This window comes from Genypterus blacodes, unplaced genomic scaffold, assembly GCF_046128005.1.
Source record: "Genypterus blacodes isolate CSIRO-AG114 ecotype Tasmania unplaced genomic scaffold, CSIRO-AGI_Gbla_v1 ptg000064l_1, whole genome shotgun sequence".
Lineage (NCBI taxonomy): Eukaryota > Metazoa > Chordata > Actinopteri > Ophidiiformes > Ophidiidae > Genypterus > Genypterus blacodes.
Genome location: NW_027466876.1, coordinates 98,568 through 118,007, shown reverse-complemented (window position 1 = coordinate 118,007; position 19,440 = coordinate 98,568). Strand labels below are relative to the sequence as shown.

Sequence of the window (19,440 nt, the reverse complement as noted above, 5' to 3'; positions counted from 1 at the left end):
TGTTTTTTAAAGCTCATTTACACGACCCTGCATAATTATCACAGCAACACAATGTGAATTAATCGAAACGATTGTCATTTATAACCACTGGAGCTTTAATCAGTGTCCAAAAAGAAAAGTTACAGGAGTGGGACAGTAAACAGGCAAAGTGCACGGCCTACACTAAGGCTACAGCAACAGAACGCTTGTTATGTATAAATACAGACATTAAATCTGGCTGACTAGGAGCACGATGAGAAATGACCTTTATTGATCCAGGGATCCTGACTGGACGGCCTCCCTGTATGACTGTCCGCCCTCCTTCTGCTCTGGGAACAACTTGATAAGGTCGTCGATGCGGAGGATGGTGATTGCCGCCTCGGTTGCAAACTTGAGACTCTTTGTCTTCACCATGGTGGGTTCATACACGCCAGCCTGACGGTTGTCCCTTGGCTTACCGTTCACCAGGTCCAGACCAATCCTGCAGGACAGAAGTGAGTTTTGTCAACATCACATACAATTCACTACAGATAGCAGAACCCTCGATTCAAATCAAGACTGCACACTCACCACTTGAGATTCTTGCGCTCAGGATTAACCTGAGCCTCATTGTGGAAGGCGCGAAGCTTGGCCACCAGGTCAGTGGAGTCCTGTGCTGCATTCACAGCCAGAGTCTTGGGGATAACCAGGAGGGAGCGGGCAAACTCAGCAATGGCCAACTGCTCCCGGGAACCCTGATAAGTGACGAGCAAAAGGGTCAGTTATGCATGCGGTGTGCGTTTGCTTGCCCCTAAAGTGTCTCGTGGCGTACGGCTCACCATGCTGGTAGCATAGTTCTCCAGGTAGATGGACAGAGCTGCCTCGACGGCGCCGCCGCCTGGCACGACAGACTTGGACTCCAGCACCCTCTTGACCACGCAGAGAGCATCGTGCAGGGAGCGCTCCATCTCGTCACACATGAAGTCGTTGGCCCCGCGCAAAACAATGGAGGCTGACGTGCGTGCCTTGGTACTGAGAAAGGTGGGAAAGTGCACAAGCAGGAACTATTAAGGATCACAGGGCAACACCATGTTTAAACACACCCATGCATCACACCATTTTGGAACATTTATATGGAAGTGCTGTGTAGTTTCAGTTCCTACTTTTTGACAAGGATGAGTTCGTCATCACAGATGCGTTCCTGCACGACCTCCTCGGCCTGGCCAAGCATGGTGGCTTCAAATGACTCCTCTCCCTCCAAGTTGGTCAAAGACGGGCACATTGTAGCTGAGAAAGGACAAATGACGGATTAGTCAAGGCACAACCGGTGTATGTTACTTAAGAAAGAGGAGGAAACGGAACGCCTATCAGCACAGCGTACCTCCTGTTGCCTTGGCGATGCGTTTGAGGTCCCTCTTCAGAACGCGTCTTACTGCCATGGCGCCAACGTCCACGAAATACTTCAAACACATGTCATCGATGCCGCCAGTGGTCAGGATGACGTTGGCCCCAGCTGCCAAGATCTTCTGGATCCTCTCCTTGGTGATGTCAGACTCCCTGGAGCAGAAACAAGAAATAACACGTGAATATTTAGGAACAGCCGTTGTCACGGTGCCAACAAAGTTTATATCATCTTGGCGTTCATGCAAAAGCTGTCCAGCCCCCAACATTGGTCCAGCCGTCCATACAGAAGCAGCTGTCTTGACCCCGGGCTGCGTATGTTTTCTCCCACGCGTATCGCCGTGTAAACTACTGGTTTAAGCTTCACAGCAAATTTAAATGGGAGGAGTCTCCGGTAAGTGCGAGGGAACATATTCCCCGACGGACCTTTGTCTGATCTGGTCGAGCTTCTCCGGGTCGTTGATGACAACCTGGACTCCCATCTTCATCTTGGTCTTCTGCAGGCTGAAGTCCAGGCAGGCGATCTTGGCGCCGTTCACGCGTTTCACCATCCCTTTGAAACAAGGAGATCAAAATTAATTTGAATGAATCTCTTTATGCTAAAACCGAACCTTTATTTAGTCCCAATATTCTTTTGTTTGGCCTGAAAGGAAGCCACAGTTCAGTAGAAACAACTGTGACGAGTTTCCCTTCAAAGTCACTTTAGTGTTTCCCACGCGTATCACTGCTTATGTCATGAACAGAGACAGGCAGCAAAATGAAATGGGAGTTTAACTCTGCTGCTACAAACAAATGGCAACAGATGTAACTGCAAAGTTAAATGCCTCGACAACACGCACCTTGTGAGCCGACCGTGCAGTTCAGTGCGTATCCGTTCACCAGGAAACTCTCTTTCTGACTGCGACCGTGAGCTTTCAGCACATTGACGGAGTTGACCGGGTATTTGGCCAAGCCTCTGCCGTCCACGAACTTCACAGCCAAGGTGGCGTCCACCACCATGTTTGCAAAGAATTCGGCATCGCTGCGGGTTCGAAAGGTCAAAGTGACAAACATTTACAAAGGGGAAAATGGGATGGCACCAACAATAATACTTTGGAAAATTCCTGTTAAAAGTGCGAAGCGTACCATCCGATAATTTTGGAGGACATGGAAGTCTTGGCTGCGTTGATGAGACACTCCCTGCCGAGATCCTCTGTCCCAATGGTGAGGTTCTCATTAATGTAACGTACGGCCTCCCTGGAGAGAGAGCACACAGCAAAAACCATCAGTGTGCATCCAAAGCACCGGCATGATCTAGATGTTCTACAGAGCACGTGGAAGCATGGACATACTTGCAGGCCAGGCGATATCCACTGATGACGGACGTGGGATGAATCCTCTGCTTCACCAATTCATCTGCACTCTTGAGCAACTCTGCTGCAATAATTACCTAGGAGAAGAATGTAACATGAGCGGTGATGTGAGCTGAACTATTCCACTTTAGTTTACTCAAACGCAGCAAAAGCAAGATGTTTACATATTGATAACGTATTACAGTGTGCCGTCGTTTTATTAGAGGTGGCAGGAATCAGGCTGCTCAACCCCTTCAGACACAGACGGACTGTTTCTCTTTCCTGTTTGCATAGCCACACATCTGTAGTGAGAAGCAGACGTGTGGTACTAAAAACAGGATTGTTAAAAGCTCGATGAATGTTTCAATAAGCAGTTGTAGCTTTCAAAAATGGAGATCTTTAACACCAGAACAAAAGGTTGAGGGTCTTCACTCAGCTCCCTTTAGCACACCATGTAGCGCCCCTCATGACCCTACACCTGTTCTCTCTGGTCTTCTAGAAACAGCTGACTCACCACAGACGTGGTCCCATCGCCGACCTCCTTGTCCTGTAGCTCAGCCAGCTCACACAGGACCTTGGCAGCCGGGTGCTCCACCTCCAGCAGCTTGAGGATGGTGGCTCCATCGTTGGTGATGGTCACGTCCTGTCCAAACAACCAACAAGACGCTTAAAGATCCCTCAAAGTGCTTCATAATAGACTTTATAATGACTGATAGTACTGAATGTGATGCAGACCCCAATGTCGTCCACCAACATCTTGTCAAGGCCGACGGGTCCCAGAGAGCTCTTGACGATGTTTGCGATGGATGATGCTGCCATGACTACAAAAGGTTTTCACAAATACACAACTTTAAATACCACATTACAACAATCCTTGCAATAAAAATAATTCTAAATATTCAACAATATTTTTTACAATCAATATCTTTAATAACATTGCGTTTCCAGCGGTGATATTAATCTGTTCTGTCATTTTATTGAGCGGGGTGCACAGTCAGCGAACCACACCTTCAGACCATGACAGTGTTCTTTATATCCCGTTAGCATAGCCGCTCACTCGGAGGAAAGCGAGTGACCAGCACTAAAATGGGATTCTTCTCCGTTTCTAAGCTGCGCATTATAAATGGCGAACTTATTGGCTTTGTGCAGAATGTACAAGTAGCGAATTTAATTTAGCGCAGAGTTAGCATGACCACACGTGTTAGCTTACATGCAGCCTGCGCAGGAACTCATTCTTCTTCTTCGCGTCATCAGCGGTTACGAACACAAAAAAGAGCAATAATAACGAAGCGTCGGGTAAAACACACAATACCTTACCATTCTGGGTACGAACAGAGTCGCCAGATGTTCTCTGGCCGAGCACGTTTAACGGACCATCCAGTAGAGACATTTTGGACCACCACACAACCAAGAAGAAAGGGAAGAGGCGAAATGCACTATGGGTAACCCGGTATTGAACGGAACGTTCGAGAAGAAAAAATCTCCAAACTGCTTCGATTTCAAACTAAAAAGTCCTTGGCCGAATAACAGACACAACCTTTTTATCTGTTAAAAATATAATCGTCAACAACTTTCCTGCTCGAATTAGAAAATTGCGTTTTGTGATGTTAGTTATTATAAACTACAAATCCCGGCATGCCGCTAAACCGCTTAGAACTCTTCTTCTTTTTTTAATCGAAAGCGTTCTCATTTTTACGCCCCCTATTGTTGGTAGTCTATTTTTAGACGTTCGTGAATGTTGGAGAGATTAAAAGTTCGCCTATCTGCTGTCAGTCACAATGATTATTTGGACAGTTGTAATCCGTTTTGGATCAAATGTGATTCTATGATAGGGCCACTGTCGCACTCGGACTGATGGTGGCGCTTGTATTATGTTTACAACTGTAGTTGTGTCTCTTGTTGTGTCAGACTCTGAAGCACGGGCCTAGCAACTGAGTATATTTGTAGTATATATAATTATATTAAATGATGATAAAGTGTTGATGTGAACCAGCAACATGTTGACAAATGTGTTTCTTCTATTATAGGCCAACCTTTATAATAAATATGACCCTATATTTAAAAAGGGAATAGGATGAATTATCATACTCGCCCGTCTGAATATATCAATATTTTCGATAGGGCTAAGATATTTTGACGATTTTCACACTGCTATGCTTGCATTTCCTTTGTAATCCTTGTTCAAATATGACTTAAAATCTTCATTCTTTATGATTGAGGTTTCAGTAATATGACTTTGCGGTGTGTATCCTTTAACATGGCATATCTGACTATATGAATACCTGCAAAGTCAGGTCGACATGTCATGTTTCAATATTTTTTATTCAATTACAAACCACAAAAGCATGGGGATGAGCTTAATTTGAATTTATTTCCTCCAAAACATTTTATTGAGCAATGACAACTATGCAGTTAAAAAAATACAGTACACATAACTTAAACTTTAAAGCATTATAAAGCATACCTATGGCATACAAGAATAACTTTCCTAAAATGTACATCTTTACAAAGTGTTTACAAATAAAATGTAAAAAAAAAAAAAAAAAGAACTAAAAGTGCAAAACAGAGTCAATGACGACTGACAATCCCCACCAGTGAAAGAGGACAAAATGTACAATGAAATAAAGCAACATACTTCATATTCCTAACTTGTTTTTGATGCATATTTCCTGATATGAACAGTAGGCCAGGATCTTGTGCATTTGAACTTTTCCTGTTGTGAGTCAGAACTAATATTAAGCAGTGCTTGATAGAAACATTTTTGATAATATTCACAGTATCTGATTCAAATTTTGTGATCAGAATAAACCCATCCTTTAATAAATACATTTTGCTTTCATTTACAACCCGTCTGTGACTCAAAGTAACAGTGATGTGGTTGGTAAAATAACTGGGATGCTTTCAAATAAATAAGACACAATAAGTGAAGAAGTGTGTGTCATGTTTGGGAATCATTTGCTGCTGCATGAACCTTACTGATGGGACTGACAAGTATCTCATCGTGTCTTCAGTTTCTATCATTGTTCAGTGAGTGTGTGTTGAGGTGGGCTGGGTGTGTGTGACATATCAGTAGTGTGACAGTAGGGAGTGTTCCGTGATGTAAACAAATATCTGACTATCAATTTGAGTAAAAAAAACAAAACAAAAAAACCCACCAAATGTACACCAAATACAGTACTGTAGTCTTTTAATGGACTCTCCTTAATGTTCTCCTTTATGGTCCCTCTTCAAAACAAAGTTAAAATTAGTAAAGTTAAAAAAAATCCATTGGTTGAGATGCAAATTTCACTCTACATGATGGATGCCCTGGACTATTACACTTAAAAAACATTTCAAATTTGCTCAGAGGTTGAAAATAAATATGAATTCTTACTGTTTCTTATCGAATCATCTAAAATATCAGCATCTCCTCTTGATTTCAAAGCATGATACCCTATAGACGTCAAAGTTGGCAGCATGAAATACAATAACTTCAAATAGACTTATGGGTCTACACTTTGTACATGCCAACAGTTAGTTATGATCAACCTGGAGGATCTCATCATTACTAACATGTTTTCTTAAGAGTTGCATCCTTTTTGTGACTACTATTGCTAAGAAGAAGAAGAAGAAGCTGTAAATATTGCTAGATTCCTATCCTGAGTAGCAAATCTGAAGATTTGTAAAGCTGCTTGTTCAGAATCTTATGATAAGCAGAATAAAAACACGAGCCACCAATGAAATAAGACATGTGGTTCACCTCTCCTATATAGGTTAAGAGTAACTAGTGCTGTAAATTCAGTTAAAATAACCTTAACATTAAATTTAAGGAACTCATGATGGAAGAGGTACACCCAGACACACACATTCAAGATCGTCAACTCTCTGAAACTTGTTCTCCAGTTTGAAATGCTGGACACACAAAGGATTCCATTTGTTATTGTCAACAGAAATCCTGGACTACAAATACACAACTGCTCATTGGTTCAAGTCCCTTGCTCCAATTACGCATGGAAGGCTGTCAAAAGAAAGCAGCAAAGCAGCGGTGTGCTTTGAATTCATGCAAATCTTAAAACTCACAGAGCTGGACAACACGCCTTTCTGGATAAAAAAAAATGAGAACATTCTTGCTTTGATCACTTTCTGGTAACTTTTGCCCAATCATAACTCCTTCCTGAAGCACAAAACACAAGAAAACAGTTTGAACTTACAAGTGCTCCAACAGCTCACATGCAGGATTGAGGCATGTGGCAGTTTGACCATTTGAATGGGTTTAGCAGTAATGTTATGTTTTACTCCAACAAAAAGCCCTGTAACATAAAGTAATTACACAAGTTGCTGCAATCCGAACTGTGTTGAGAGATGCGTTGTATTTGGGTAATATCTGTTGGCATTGATGATTTCAGGCAAAGCAGCAGTGTCCATTTATTGCTATATGCTGTAAGTCAATATATATTTGGCTTTCAGTTGTCACAGGACTCAGGCGAAGCTACTGGAGCTCAGACACTGGAACTTCTCCCTCAGAGACTGGACGATGTTGGGTTGGTTCTGCTGTGGTTCGCTCCACAGGTACCTCTCCAGATGCTCACAGTCCAAAGCCCTCAAAGGGTCACGCGAGCGCACGGGGGTGCAAGGCAGACTCTGAGATTGGACCACACCTCGGTTCTGCTTGGAAGGGCCTGAGCTGGTTTTACTCTGCTCTTGATCGGTCTCGTCCTCTGAGCGGATCTCCACGTAGTCGTCGTCATCTTCCCCATCGTCCTTGAAGTTGGCCAGGTAATTCTGGGTAGCACCGAGGATGCTTAGTGCGGACGCCCGGTTCAGCACAACCACCTGCTGCCCATCGTGTAAGGTGAGGTCTGACTGTCCCTGACTAGACCACTCTGGTAGGCTGCTCTGCCTACCAGCCCAAGCCAGACTGGGACCACGGAGTCTGTGTGTAGTTTCATCCAAAGTGGGACCGTTACGTTTAAATGTAGACAGGTTGCTATCTGGTTTTTGGCTGCCCAGAGAGCTGGATGACTGACAGTGGCTAGATGGTGCAGACTTAGTGGAAGGTGTAGATGGTGCATTGAAGGAAGGATGTCTCTTAATGGAACTGTACACATGCTCCTCTTTCTCACTTGGTGCCGACATGCACGAGCTCCATCTCTGGGACGGCGGGGCGCTCGGAGAGCCTGGGAGAGTTTTTAAAGCAGGGACGGAGCAGGCGGCGGTGAGTCTGTGCTGAGGGATAGAAGAGGCCCGAGCATCCCCCACCTCGTTGGGCAGGGAGACAAAGCTGGCCAGCTCTCCATTGCTGTAGGTGGAGTGAAGCCAGTCCTCCTCCAGGGAGGTTTCAGGCATGGACGGAGAAGACGGAAGCCCTGGGTGGCTGTGGAGAGGTGTAGTGGAGGCCTGACCAGCAGAATCCTTAAAAACTACCTGGTCATAGAGCTGGGAGTACTCTGCTATCCTTGCACCTGCAAGAGAGGATACACAAGATGTAAAGAGAGTATGAATGGAGTGTATTTGCCGATTCATTATTGTGCTTTAACATGAATTAGATTGAACGTTAGAATAGATTAGATTTAATAGTGTTACCTATGGCAGGTCCCCCCTGTTTCTTTTCCTCTAAGATGGCTGCCAAGTCTTTCTGTCTCTTTTCAGTTCTGGCTCGACTACCGACCGAGTCCCCGGGATCCATGCTCCTCATGCGCAGCAGCTGATTGGCTTTCTTGATCTTCTGGCTATACTGCCGTGCCATCAGGAACACCCGGTTCTTGTTTTTATCCATGTCCAAGTCCACAGAGTCACCCAGCAGCAGAGAGGAGGATGCAAGGGGTGAGTCCAGACCGACTAGCTCCCCCGGAAACAAGCAGTGGAGATCCTTGAGAGAGTTCTCCCTCAGAGGAGCGCTTCGTTGAGGAAGCTCCACCAGATCGTCGTCCTCCAAGCGGAAACTGCCACTACTGAGGCGAGCCAGTCTGTTACGGATGCTCTTTACTGTGCCTGCTGGGGGCTCTGGGGTAACAGGCAAGGGGCGAGACATGGGGTTGGGGAAATGAATTTCTTCTTCAGTGGTGCCTTCATTTTGGGGGTCAGGGAGATTGATGACTGGGATGGTGAAAGATGGCGTGGATAGGACGGGAAGGGGCTGATGTGCTGGAGGACTCCTGCTCAGGGGGCTGGCTGCTTGGGGGCTAATCACAGGAGGGCTCTTGGTAGGACTGTGTTTGGTTGAGGAGGTCTTCTTAGGTGACTCACTGGCACTAACGGGGAAGGCAGCAGGCAGTCGGTCAGCTTTCTTCTCATTGTTCTTGATGTAGTTTTCCAGGTCATTCCAGATCTCATCGACCTGCTCTGACATCTTATCCCCTGTGTGTGAGCGCAGGGGAAAACACCTGGGGGCAGGTGAGGAGGAATAATCTGGTTCTGAAGAACATGGAACAGGATAGAGGGCATCTGACACTTCATCTTCTCTCAAGTGGAGGCTGTCATCAGACACAAACAATCCCAGGCTTTCAGTCAGGTCTTGTTCAGAGGCCAGCAGACTAACCCTCTCTTGTTCTAGTTTGTTCCCTTCGCTCGTTCCCTTTAGCTCTGTTGGTGGTGGTGGTTCCCTGAATGTGATGGTGTCATAGATGTTCTCCTCCACTATCTTGAGCTCACATGTCCCTAATGGCCTCCCCTCTTGTGTGGAGGAATGGTTGCTCTCTGAAGAAGTGTCTGGTTCAATAGACCGTGGGACCATTGGAACCTCTGGAACCTGGCCTTGGGAAACCGGAGTCACTGTAGTCACGTCTTTCTGTGACTGGCATTCCTCCTGTTCCCTTCTGACGAGGCCCATTCTCTTTAGGTCGTCATAGCTAATATTGTCATACACATTCTCAATATCATCTAATGTCAGCTGCTCAGCTGAAGATGATCCAGATATGTCATTGCTGGATGATTCAGTGTGAATCACCTCCAAGTTACTGTGAGTGGACTGGTCATCATCCGGGCTCTGTCGAGTTTCTGTAGCTTTTTCTCCTGCACTGCTTGCTCTTCGTAGGACTCTGTTCCCACTGGGTGGAGGGTCTATCTGAACAATTGGCACCTGTTCGACGTGCCAACTGCAGGGTCGAGCTGTCCGGGGTGACGAGGTGACCTCTGATCTCTCCGTGGGTGTCTCTGGTTCCTGCCCACTTGGCTCTGTGGGCACAAACATCTGGTAGATATCTTCGTCATCATCTTCAGGCTGCATTGTACGCTGGCGGGTGGGGAACATGGCCCTGCGGGCTCGGTGGTCAGCCCAAATGTTCCTCACAGACTGGTCACTTCCTGTGACCATTACACTGGGAACAGGGGTGTCTATAGGCTCTTCTGTCACGCGAGGCGTCCTGCGGAGAGGCGGGTGACTACTTCCGTCCCTCACAAGCGACTCTCTGGCTCTCTGAAGGAAAGGAAAAGCACACGTTTTTGTTTTGTCTAAGATTGTAAGGGTTGTAGTCTATTGTACCAATCCAAAATATCAAATTAAAGGGATTTCAATTTCTCAATTTACACCACACCCACCTGTAAGTCTGCGCCACTCATGTTGAAAGCTTTCCATTGTTCAATGCTATCGACAGATGCTTGAGGGTTTAGCCTCTTCCTACTGCTTTTCCCAGGAACGCGCAGCCTCTTTCCACCTCCCTGAATGCAGAGTTGGTATAACACATAATATTTTTAGCATTGGTAACATTGAAGGACTAAGGATGAGTATGGGATTCCATAAACAAAAAGTGAAGACATAGTAAATGTCACTCCAGGCTTTTGAGGACATGTCATCAGTACTATCATTGGTAAATAAAACACATTTTGCTCAGGTTGAACTCACCAGGCCACTATCATCCTCATCATCAGCATCTTGCGGATGTGGCTCCTCCCCCTCCTCTCGATCACTGTGGTCATAGTGATCTCCAGGGTCAAGAGACTCCTGTGATTGGTTGATTAGGCTGCGGCTACGACCAATAGTACCCAGAGCCAGCTGGGACATTGGAGAGAGCAGTGTGGCACCCAGACTGATCCGCTGGAGAGGAGAAAGACTTCTGTTAAATTCCTGCATGTGTGTGTGTGTACATGTGTACGCATCATGTCTTGTCACAGCTCACCTTCTCGCCATCAGTGGCACAACTCTGCTTGGCGTTCTTCAATAACTTGGATAGAGGTTCTGGGAGTACAGCAATATGAATAAATCATTAGTTTATGGCTAGTTCAGGTTCAGCCATATGCAAAGCTTTGATGAAGCATTGCTCACCTTTCCTGCGTCCTCTACGAGGAGTTGGGCCCTCCTTGGTTTGAGGGGAATCCTTCTTGTCACCATCAGGGTTGTAGTGGAACCCTGGGTGATCTGGAGAAATTTGGGCAGATTAACATAACGGGCCAATATGTTCAGAATCTTTGTATTGAAAATCTAAAATGTTAGTATGATTAAAAGGAATTATCATTATATTAACTGGTGTCATACTTACGCATTGCATCCATCTCCAGAATGGCTTGCTTTGCCTAGAATTCAAGAAGACATTTCAACATGGATTGAGTATAAACTTTGACACTAGGTGGCGCCAAACAACAGTCAAGCCTCTGGGTGACGGTCCATAAGCAGGCTTTTAATAAAAAACTGAACCTTCTCACTGACCGTCACCTTTAGAGAGAAATCTGCAATTTCCATTTGCACTAGAGCCCCAACAGCAGAAACCAATGAAGACGCAGCAAGCGGGAATGTAAGGGGGAGAAAACAAATCAAAGGGAAAAGCTAGAGCCCAAGAGAATAAAAGGGCAAAGGGCAAAGCAGGGGTAAGAGAAGATGGAGATGGAGAAGAAGGGATGTGGGCGAGATGGAGAGACATTTCCAGCACGTCCCACTCAGAGTGTGATGTGTTCTAGCACATTTGTGAGTGCTCAGACAGAGAGGCAGCTGTCGGGAGGCTCTTACCTTGGCGGGGATTTTGGCTGGATGGTTTTCAAGTATAAGTCTCTTCAGGTGCAAGATCCACATTCGCTTATCTTGCTGTGATTTGGCCTGAGGGCAGAGCACGAACGATCACAGAGAGGATAATGTTAGACAAAACACCTACAATGCCAGGATAAACAGTTTAAAGGGTTCGGAACGCAGATGTCTTTAGTTCATGAGGTTTTCTTACGCAACACAGATTATCTTGTCCTTTTCAATGTTTGTCCAAAACAATTCAGGTAAGAAACAACAATGGCTGCCATTAGCTTCTAAACACTCAACATGCCCATGCACTGCAGGGAGGAGGTGAGCTGGGCGGCGCAACAAAACAATCAGACACCTGCAAATGATGTGTTGTATTCAGTATTTAAAGTACATATACATCTATACTGCAAGTCTGCTGGCAGGAGCTGGAGGAGAGGGAACGTTGCCATGTGCAAAAATAAACTAGCTAACTAGAAATTGTGAGGTGCTATGGCATGTATCTATACATTTAAGCATTAAATATCCTTCCAAAATTACCTGTGTGTGTACATCAACAGACAGTGGACATGGACATACTTCACATATAATATTGGAGTGTGTGTACATGTACAGAGTGACAGATGCAGTTTTGCTAATGTAAACTTCTTTGTATGGACACACCATGGCCTTCCTAGCCTGCTACAAACTAGCATTACTGGGACGAGTTAGCATAGTCTCATCGTCATTACATTTTTAATTCATAAATTGAATTTATTTATTTGGTAAGTAGCTATATAATAAGTACGATAATGTATTGTTAGCAGGTGATGAGTGGCACTCATTCAGGAATGGCAACCAACTTGTGTGTAATATTATTTAGCGAGCTGGGGCAGATTGCTTGGACTATTGCATTGGTAAACAGTGTTTGTATACCTGTACTGTGTGCTGTAGTTTGGGGTTCTTGTAGTGGAAGACACTGAAACTCAAAGGCTCCTTAGGAATAACTTCCACCAGCATCAGGTTACAGCACTGCAAGTAATAAAGAACAAGCATTACGTACGTGTGCGTCCACCAAACATCCACAATGTATTTTAGGTGACAAGACTGACCAGAATGTGAGCTTTGTAGGTGTAGGTTTCTTCTCGTTTCTTAGTTATCAGTAGCAGCTTGTCAAACAGGAAGAGGGTCCTTTCATTCTTGGCCCGCTGCAGTCGGAAGGTTCCTTCTAGAACCAACTCACCATAGCCGATCAGATCAGGGCCTTTCCAGTTAGTGAGCAGGCTTTGGATTTCCTGCAGAGAGAGGACAGAAACAGATGACATCCAGTTTATTTATTGTTGCTAATTTGGAATCATCACACACACACAGAGAACAGGAAAAAAGCTTATGTAATCTTGATTAAAAACAACTATGGAGGTCACAAGACATAACTAAAATAAAGTAAATGTTTAGACATCTAATGCATAACATTTAATTAGACTGCAGTAGAGAGAAGGGTTGTGTTTTGAGCTAGTGGGATAAGGGAGAGATCTAATTTGAGAAAGTAAAACAGGAAAACGTGGTGAAAATGGTGAACACAAAGAGAAAAACAACAGAAACCATTTGTCTCAATCCACCCAAACCTCTATGCAGACCCAGAGCAAACGCTTCCACACACATTCCTGCATTCATCTGACCATTCTGGCCCCCAGCTGATAAAAGAAATAAGCTTCCCTTTTATGTGTCCTCCTTATACAAGGCCATCATTAGCCTGGCGGAAAATGCAGCGCCTTGCGTAAGACGTTGGGAGGATCAGAGCATCGGCTAATTCAAAGTTAGAGTTCACATAACTGCTCCACTACACAATAAGAAATTGGGCTGCTTGTAAAGGCAAGGACGAAGCTTCAGTTTCTGTTTTAGACGCACACGTAATGAGACACAGGGAAGTTTGGGGAGACAAAACATTTCCATGCAGATGTGGAATGGAATGCACCAAGTCTGTGATCTATTTTTACCAAGCAGAAACAGTATGCACACTGAACTGTTGCCCTCAGACCAAGGCTACCACACCAGGAAGAGGTGCTCTCGGCCCGGATACAGACCAACTCTGGAGAGGTTCTTTTGTGGTTGGATCGTCATTGGAGCAGGTTATAATCCAACTACTGTGACACCTTGTGCAGTTTTGTGTTAAACAACTCCTGCAACCAATACGCCCACATGTGTGCTCCATCCTCCAGTCCAGACTACTGTATAGCAGGGAGGGCTGAGTTCTAGTCTAGAGGCTCTTAAATCCAACTACACCCTCTGAATACACTGATCTGTTTTTCTCCTCTCCACCTCTCGGCCCTCCATGGCACACGGTTTGAGACCCATGGAGCTATTTCAACAATTTCTGACTAATGAGCAGAGAAACCATTTGCACATGGCATTTGTTGACATATTTTAGTTCACATAAATTCAATCAACGTGAAACCAAATACAAAATCAGTAACCATCTCTACGTGTGTGTGTGCACGCTCGTAGTACCTGCAGCCTGACGGCGTGCTCGTGCTTCCTCTTCATGTCGTTGATGTGCCAGGCCACTCTCTGCATGGTCTCTATGGCATCATGCACAACCTCATATGTCTCCGTGTCCTTTTCCATGTGGTTGGCTATCTCCTGTACCGCACACACACACACACACACAGACACTTTCTCACACACTGGGCGCCATATGTCTGAGCATTTGGCTTCTCTGTTGTGACTGTGGAACTGGCTGAGTCAGATAGAGACTGTTATTAAAGTCTACACATGCAAATATTGGTCCACAGTATGTTTAAGTGCCATTAAATGCATGTCTGTGTCTGCACCTCCATTTCTGTGGGTGATTGTGTAGACGTGTGTTGGTGTGTGAGGGATAGGGAGACAGACAGACGTACGTGCAGCAGTAGGTGGTACTTGAGGATCCTCTGAACTGGCTTGAGCAGGTAGGAGCCCAGAGGCAAGGAGTGCCTGAGAGATTCCTGGCGCTCGCGGAAAAACTTGGCCAACGCCTTGTTCCTCATGCACTCTGTTAGCACAGCCACCGACCTGCGGAGACAGAACACGCCGTTAGAATCAGAGACGTGTGCGGAGAATCATCCTTTGATAGCAAACAAACCAGCGTTGTAATGCATCTTTCTGCTCCTGCAGTCCTGAAAAATAACATTCCCAGCCCTGATCTGACAGAAATCACAGAATGTAGTGTCAATTAAGGGAACGATATGTAAGCTGAGGCCAGAAATGCGACGATTGCGATGTGTGATGCTTTTATTATTTTTTCAGCATGATTTATTTTCATATTTTATTGAAACGGTGGCAATTTCAAACGTTGAAAGATCTGAAGTTAATGGTCAAAGGATCTACTTTGCTTTGTGACCTATTGGGGAAGAAAGAGCCACTTTGCCCCCCCCGGCGAGTGGAATCTGTGCGTGTGTGTGTGTCTGCATGTGTGCGTGACTGTGTGTGGATGCAAATGCATTCACGCACACTCACGCAAGACAGAGAAAGACACTTGTGAGTTGTCCAAAAATTGTCTCTGTCTTTCTTGCCCCATGCATGTATATGTGTGTGTGTGTGTGTGTGTGTGTGTGCGCATGTTTAAATTCCAGTGAAGCTCTACACAGGCCTCACATTGTTCGAGAGGAAACCCGACCTTCGAGCTCAGTTTGACCACGATACATCTGCAGCCTCTGCCCATGCTGTGTGTGTGTGTGTGTGTATGCATGTGCAATTGTGTGTTTATGTGTATGTGTGTCTGTCGTGTGCGACCTTCATTGGGGTCACCAGCTGTGGTGTGGATATGGGAGATGCTCTTTCTCAAACAGCTGACAAAAGCCCCTTCTCTCTCTCTTGCTCTCTCTCTCTCATTCTCTCTCTCTGCTGCGTTACATCTTCACCACGTGCCTCATCACACCTCATCAGATTTAGGTAGCCAGGGGAGAAGGTGTGTGTGTGTACGTGTTGCGAAACACGTTAGGTACGATATGTCGAAGCCTAAAGATCAGCCTCACGTTTCAGCCTATTATCAATCACACAAACACGGTGAAACGAAACAAAACAAAACACACACGCACACGCACACACACACACACACACACACACAGCATTTATTCCACACAGGTGTCCCGCAGGACCGCGGCGCTCACACAATAGGAAAAATAAAACATTAACAGCATTAGGCATGATAAGGTGACAACTATAATACCCATCTGTCAGTGTGCAAGCTGAGAATGAATGAGAGAAAAGAGAGCAAGACAGAGGGGAGGGAGGGAGGGAGAGACCCTGAGGCGCAACTGTCAGGAGACGCTTTGACTCGGGCTGAGGTGACTTCTATAGACTGTGTCAGCTCTGCAGGGAGGGGGAGAGGAGGGGGGGGGGGGGGGGGGAGACGCATTGATCCACATGCACAATGGAGCCATGCGAGACGCTGGGAAGAAGGTATGTAGAGATGAGATCGGGATAGGATGACAATGAAGATGGGTTTTATATACTGGAGTTCATCGCGCTGACCTACAGTCTGCAGAAATACAGATATACACACACACACACACACACACACACACACACACACACATACACAGACACATACATATATACGCACTGCGGCTGCTCTTACCGGGGATAGTTGGTGCAGTACTGGGTGTAGATGTGGAATTCTTCACTCTGGAAAAGACAAAAACAGACATTAGGACAACTACCCGGAGTACTGCGTCCATGGAAACGTACCGACTGCATGCATTTGGGGAAAAGGTAGAAAAGGATGCGTGTGTTGGTCTTTATTTGATGATTTGACATGTGATGGCAAAGGAATGGAGGTAAAGAAGTAATTTTAGCCCACGGACGAGGCCTCCTCTCTCCTCCTCTCTCCTCCGCTCACCTCCCCTAATTGAAAGTCAGCTCGGTAGCTTGTGATTAGCCTCTGTCCCCGGCCTTAAAGTCTCCGTTGATCCCAATAGCCCCGAGCGCTCAGATTAAATATCCCCTCATAAGTCTTCGCCGCCCCTTTAATTGACACTTTTTCCACCTTGCATGTCTCTGTGAACATCAAAGACCACAGAGGCAGCACGACGTTCAAAGCTGGGACGAAACCAGCCTCCCTCTCTCTACGTCGCTCTTCCATTATCATTTGACATATTTCATCTCTTGATCTTTCGCACAAATTCTCCTGTCTATATCTTGTTTTCCTCCTCGCAAGCTTAACTCTTCATCTCCTCATCTTGCTCACCTGTAAGACCTCAAGATGAACCCCCCCCCTGCTGTTGCATAACATGAAAGGTGGGATTGAACTCTTTTTGTCCCTAAACACTCTTAGCTATCAGTGAACAACATCATCCTCAACACACAGCATGATGTACATGCACATGTGTATGAACACGTGACGCACAGGCCGGATGTGTGTGTGAATGGGAATGTTTATTGCTGTATGTATAGTAAATAAACATTTCTATTCATGCCTCAGCATACAATTCAATGCACTCTACAATGGAACACAAACAGTTCAGCCCAGCGACATACACACAAGAACAGAACAGCAGGAGTCACAAGTGAAGACAGACACACAAGTTAGAATACAGAACCATACAAGTCTTAAAATAAGTCTCAAGTCAAGTCCAAAGACACATTTCAAGACTGACAAGACAAGACTCGCCAAACAATGACATGGTACCTTCTCCTTACAACACACACATACACAGAAACACACACAGACGCACACACACAGTCATGGTTTGGGTTTCCCGAGGTGCTCCGTGGGAATCGCACAAAATTGAAGAGCAGACTTCTCCTCGTCTCCAGCAGTCTGCCGCCACAGACCAGACCTTAAACACAACCAGACCTGCCACCATCCACTTCTGATGACACACACACACCACTGAAACACACTCCTAATACACACTCTAATATCCCTCCACCGCATGAACTCAAGAACCAAAACCACAAGATCCATAAATGCCTCTCGGAAGCACAGATTTGTACTGACTGAGCTTGCATGCGGGCACACACACACACACATACACAGGCGTGCACACACTCTTTGAACCTAAACCAGGAAACCAACGGTCCTTGAAATAACACAGATCTATATAACACACTGCTTGTAAAAATATGGAAAATCTGCCCAAAATTATATCATGTAAAGATTGCACGAGAGAGTTTTTAACTTTGTGTTCTGACTCTTTGACATTTCTTTCACTGAGGCCACTAATCATACAAAGGCCACGTTTCATCAGAGTTCAGACGTCATTATTAGAAACAAAAGACAAGAGGCTGCTTTACTGATTTGTCGGGACTCGATGCAGCGATGGAGTCAGCGGGTCGGCACAGAACATGATAATATGACTGCCAGCTAAAAAGTGAATCTTGTGATCTTGTTGTAATTGGGCTCTGGGTGCTTCAGTCAGCATGTAGCGACTCATAAAAAGCCTCAGAAGCAGCTTACTCAACACTCACACACACTTTTCAGTTAGTCCAACAGAGGAGCACCAGAATGGATAGCCAATTATCACACAGAGAGATTTACTGCTTGTTTCTCTCCTTCAAATACTTTACTGGGCTCTCACAGCAGATAGTGAAAGAGAGGGTTTGTGTATTTCTCTGGGTCTAAGCAACCATGACTATCCCTCAACAATAACCGAGGGCTCTGGTTATTATTGTGGTTGCAGCCCGTTTACCAGAATTCAGAGCCCCTAACACACACAATCACACACACACTGAATGTCTGAATGTTTGGCAGAGAGGGGGGGCATAATTGCCGGCGGTGACCGAATATTTCCAAGCAGCAGTCTGGCTGCTGACCCAGCACTCGTACAACTATTAAAACCTACACACCAAAACATCCATACAAGCGGAGGGACCCACACACACACACACACAAAGGAGACCATCAGACACCCAAAGATCTCTGGCCAACATTCAGCAGCAGCTCTCCACAGCTGTGCATCGAAAATCTAATCCGTTTGAAAGTCGTCCGACAGCTAATCAGAGAAGCCACATCAGTACATTTAGGTGAAGTGACTCCATGTGATATTAGATGAGGTCGATTTTTACCACTGAGCCAAACCGCACTGTGCATACCATCGGTCTGTTAAATGTTTATATAGCAGCCAACAGCAGTCGGTCCATACCTGTGACTGGTAACAGACCAGAATGCCTGAATGTTGAGGAGTTTCTGCATGTTGTAGTGTTTATGGATGCGGGCTAATTACGTGCAGTGGAGGTGTGGGCAGCTGTAAACACATCTGCTGTCTTTCTGGAGCTGACAGTGTTGGACGAGCATTTGTTTTTCTACATGTTGTAATGTGTTATTGTGAGTAATTGCAGTAAGGAGGGAATGTAAAGTGCTTGAAAAGGAAGTGTTGGAATGCGGCGAACAATGGTACAATCATTTTGTATGGGACACAGGAGGCCAAGCCACAGCTCCCCAGGGAGTAACTTCACTTAACGTAACTAAATACGGCACATTTTGAGTTGTGTTCAAGTGCTGTGGGAAGTTTGAAAGTTACATGTCTGTTTTTTTGACTTTCAAAATTCAAATGTAATATATGGAAAACAAGCCAAAGAAAGGGCCGCATCTGAACAGACACGGACCTTACTGCCGGGCTGATTGCTCTAATACATACAGGTGCATCTCAATAAATTAGAATATCGTGGAAAAGTTCATTCATTTCAGTAATTTATGTCTTACAGCTCATGAAAACTCCAAATTCAGTATCTCAGAAAATTTGAATTTTGTGGAAAAAGTTTAATACTGTAGCCTCACAGTGTCTCACTCTAATCAGCTCATTAACTCAAATCACCTGCTGAGGTTTCCTGAGCCTTAAAAATCATCTCTCAGTCTGGTTCAGTCGGCGACAC

At 45.3% G+C, this 19,440-nt stretch overlaps 2 protein-coding genes across 3 annotated transcripts in view; both read right to left on the bottom strand.

Annotated features, from left to right (window-relative positions):
* Positions 1-71: 71 nt before the first annotated feature.
* Positions 72-4,146, bottom strand: tcp1 (t-complex 1). Its single transcript, XM_076154868.1, has 12 exons — positions 4,008-4,146; positions 3,426-3,511; positions 3,205-3,333; positions 2,691-2,788; positions 2,485-2,595; positions 2,199-2,380; positions 1,786-1,912; positions 1,340-1,515; positions 1,122-1,245; positions 798-990; positions 550-713; positions 72-460 (listed from the first exon to the last, which is right to left on the bottom strand). Exons 1-12 carry the CDS (start codon positions 4,078-4,080, stop codon positions 247-249), a joined length of 1,677 nt encoding a protein of 558 aa, XP_076010983.1. The 5' UTR covers positions 4,081-4,146; the 3' UTR covers positions 72-246.
* An 881-nt stretch (positions 4,147-5,027) lies between these two features.
* LOC143004031 (pleckstrin homology domain-containing family G member 1) overlaps positions 5,028-19,440 on the bottom strand; it is a 34,627-nt gene continuing 20,214 nt past the window's right edge. For both annotated transcript variants that reach the window (XM_076154867.1, XM_076154866.1), the window contains exons 5-17: positions 16,205-16,251; positions 14,487-14,637; positions 14,095-14,226; positions 12,699-12,881; positions 12,523-12,618; positions 11,608-11,694; positions 11,144-11,177; positions 10,930-11,022; positions 10,784-10,842; positions 10,510-10,701; positions 10,206-10,325; positions 8,253-10,083; positions 5,028-8,131 (exon numbers count right to left, since the gene is read on the bottom strand). In XM_076154867.1, the coding sequence (XP_076010982.1) occupies positions 7,149-8,131; positions 8,253-10,083; positions 10,206-10,325; positions 10,510-10,701; positions 10,784-10,842; positions 10,930-11,022; positions 11,144-11,177; positions 11,608-11,694; positions 12,523-12,618; positions 12,699-12,881; positions 14,095-14,226; positions 14,487-14,637; positions 16,205-16,251 (4,008 nt within the window). In that variant the 3' untranslated portion in view covers positions 5,028-7,148. The remainder of the gene's footprint in view (positions 8,132-8,252; positions 10,084-10,205; positions 10,326-10,509; positions 10,702-10,783; positions 10,843-10,929; positions 11,023-11,143; positions 11,178-11,607; positions 11,695-12,522; positions 12,619-12,698; positions 12,882-14,094; positions 14,227-14,486; positions 14,638-16,204; positions 16,252-19,440) is intronic.

Excerpts from the sequence above, each read along its gene's own strand:
- tcp1 (XM_076154868.1), bottom strand. The coding sequence starts at position 4,080 with ATGTCTCTACTGGATGGTCCGTTAAACGTGCTCGGCCAGAGAACATCT. Across the intron at positions 1,246-1,339 it reads CATCGCCAAGGCAACAGGAG|CTACAATGTGCCCGTCTTTG; the intron begins GTACGCTGTGCT and ends GTCCTTTCTCAG. Across the intron at positions 461-549 it reads GAGCGCAAGAATCTCAAGTG|GATTGGTCTGGACCTGGTGA; the intron begins GTGAGTGTGCAG and ends TCTGTCCTGCAG.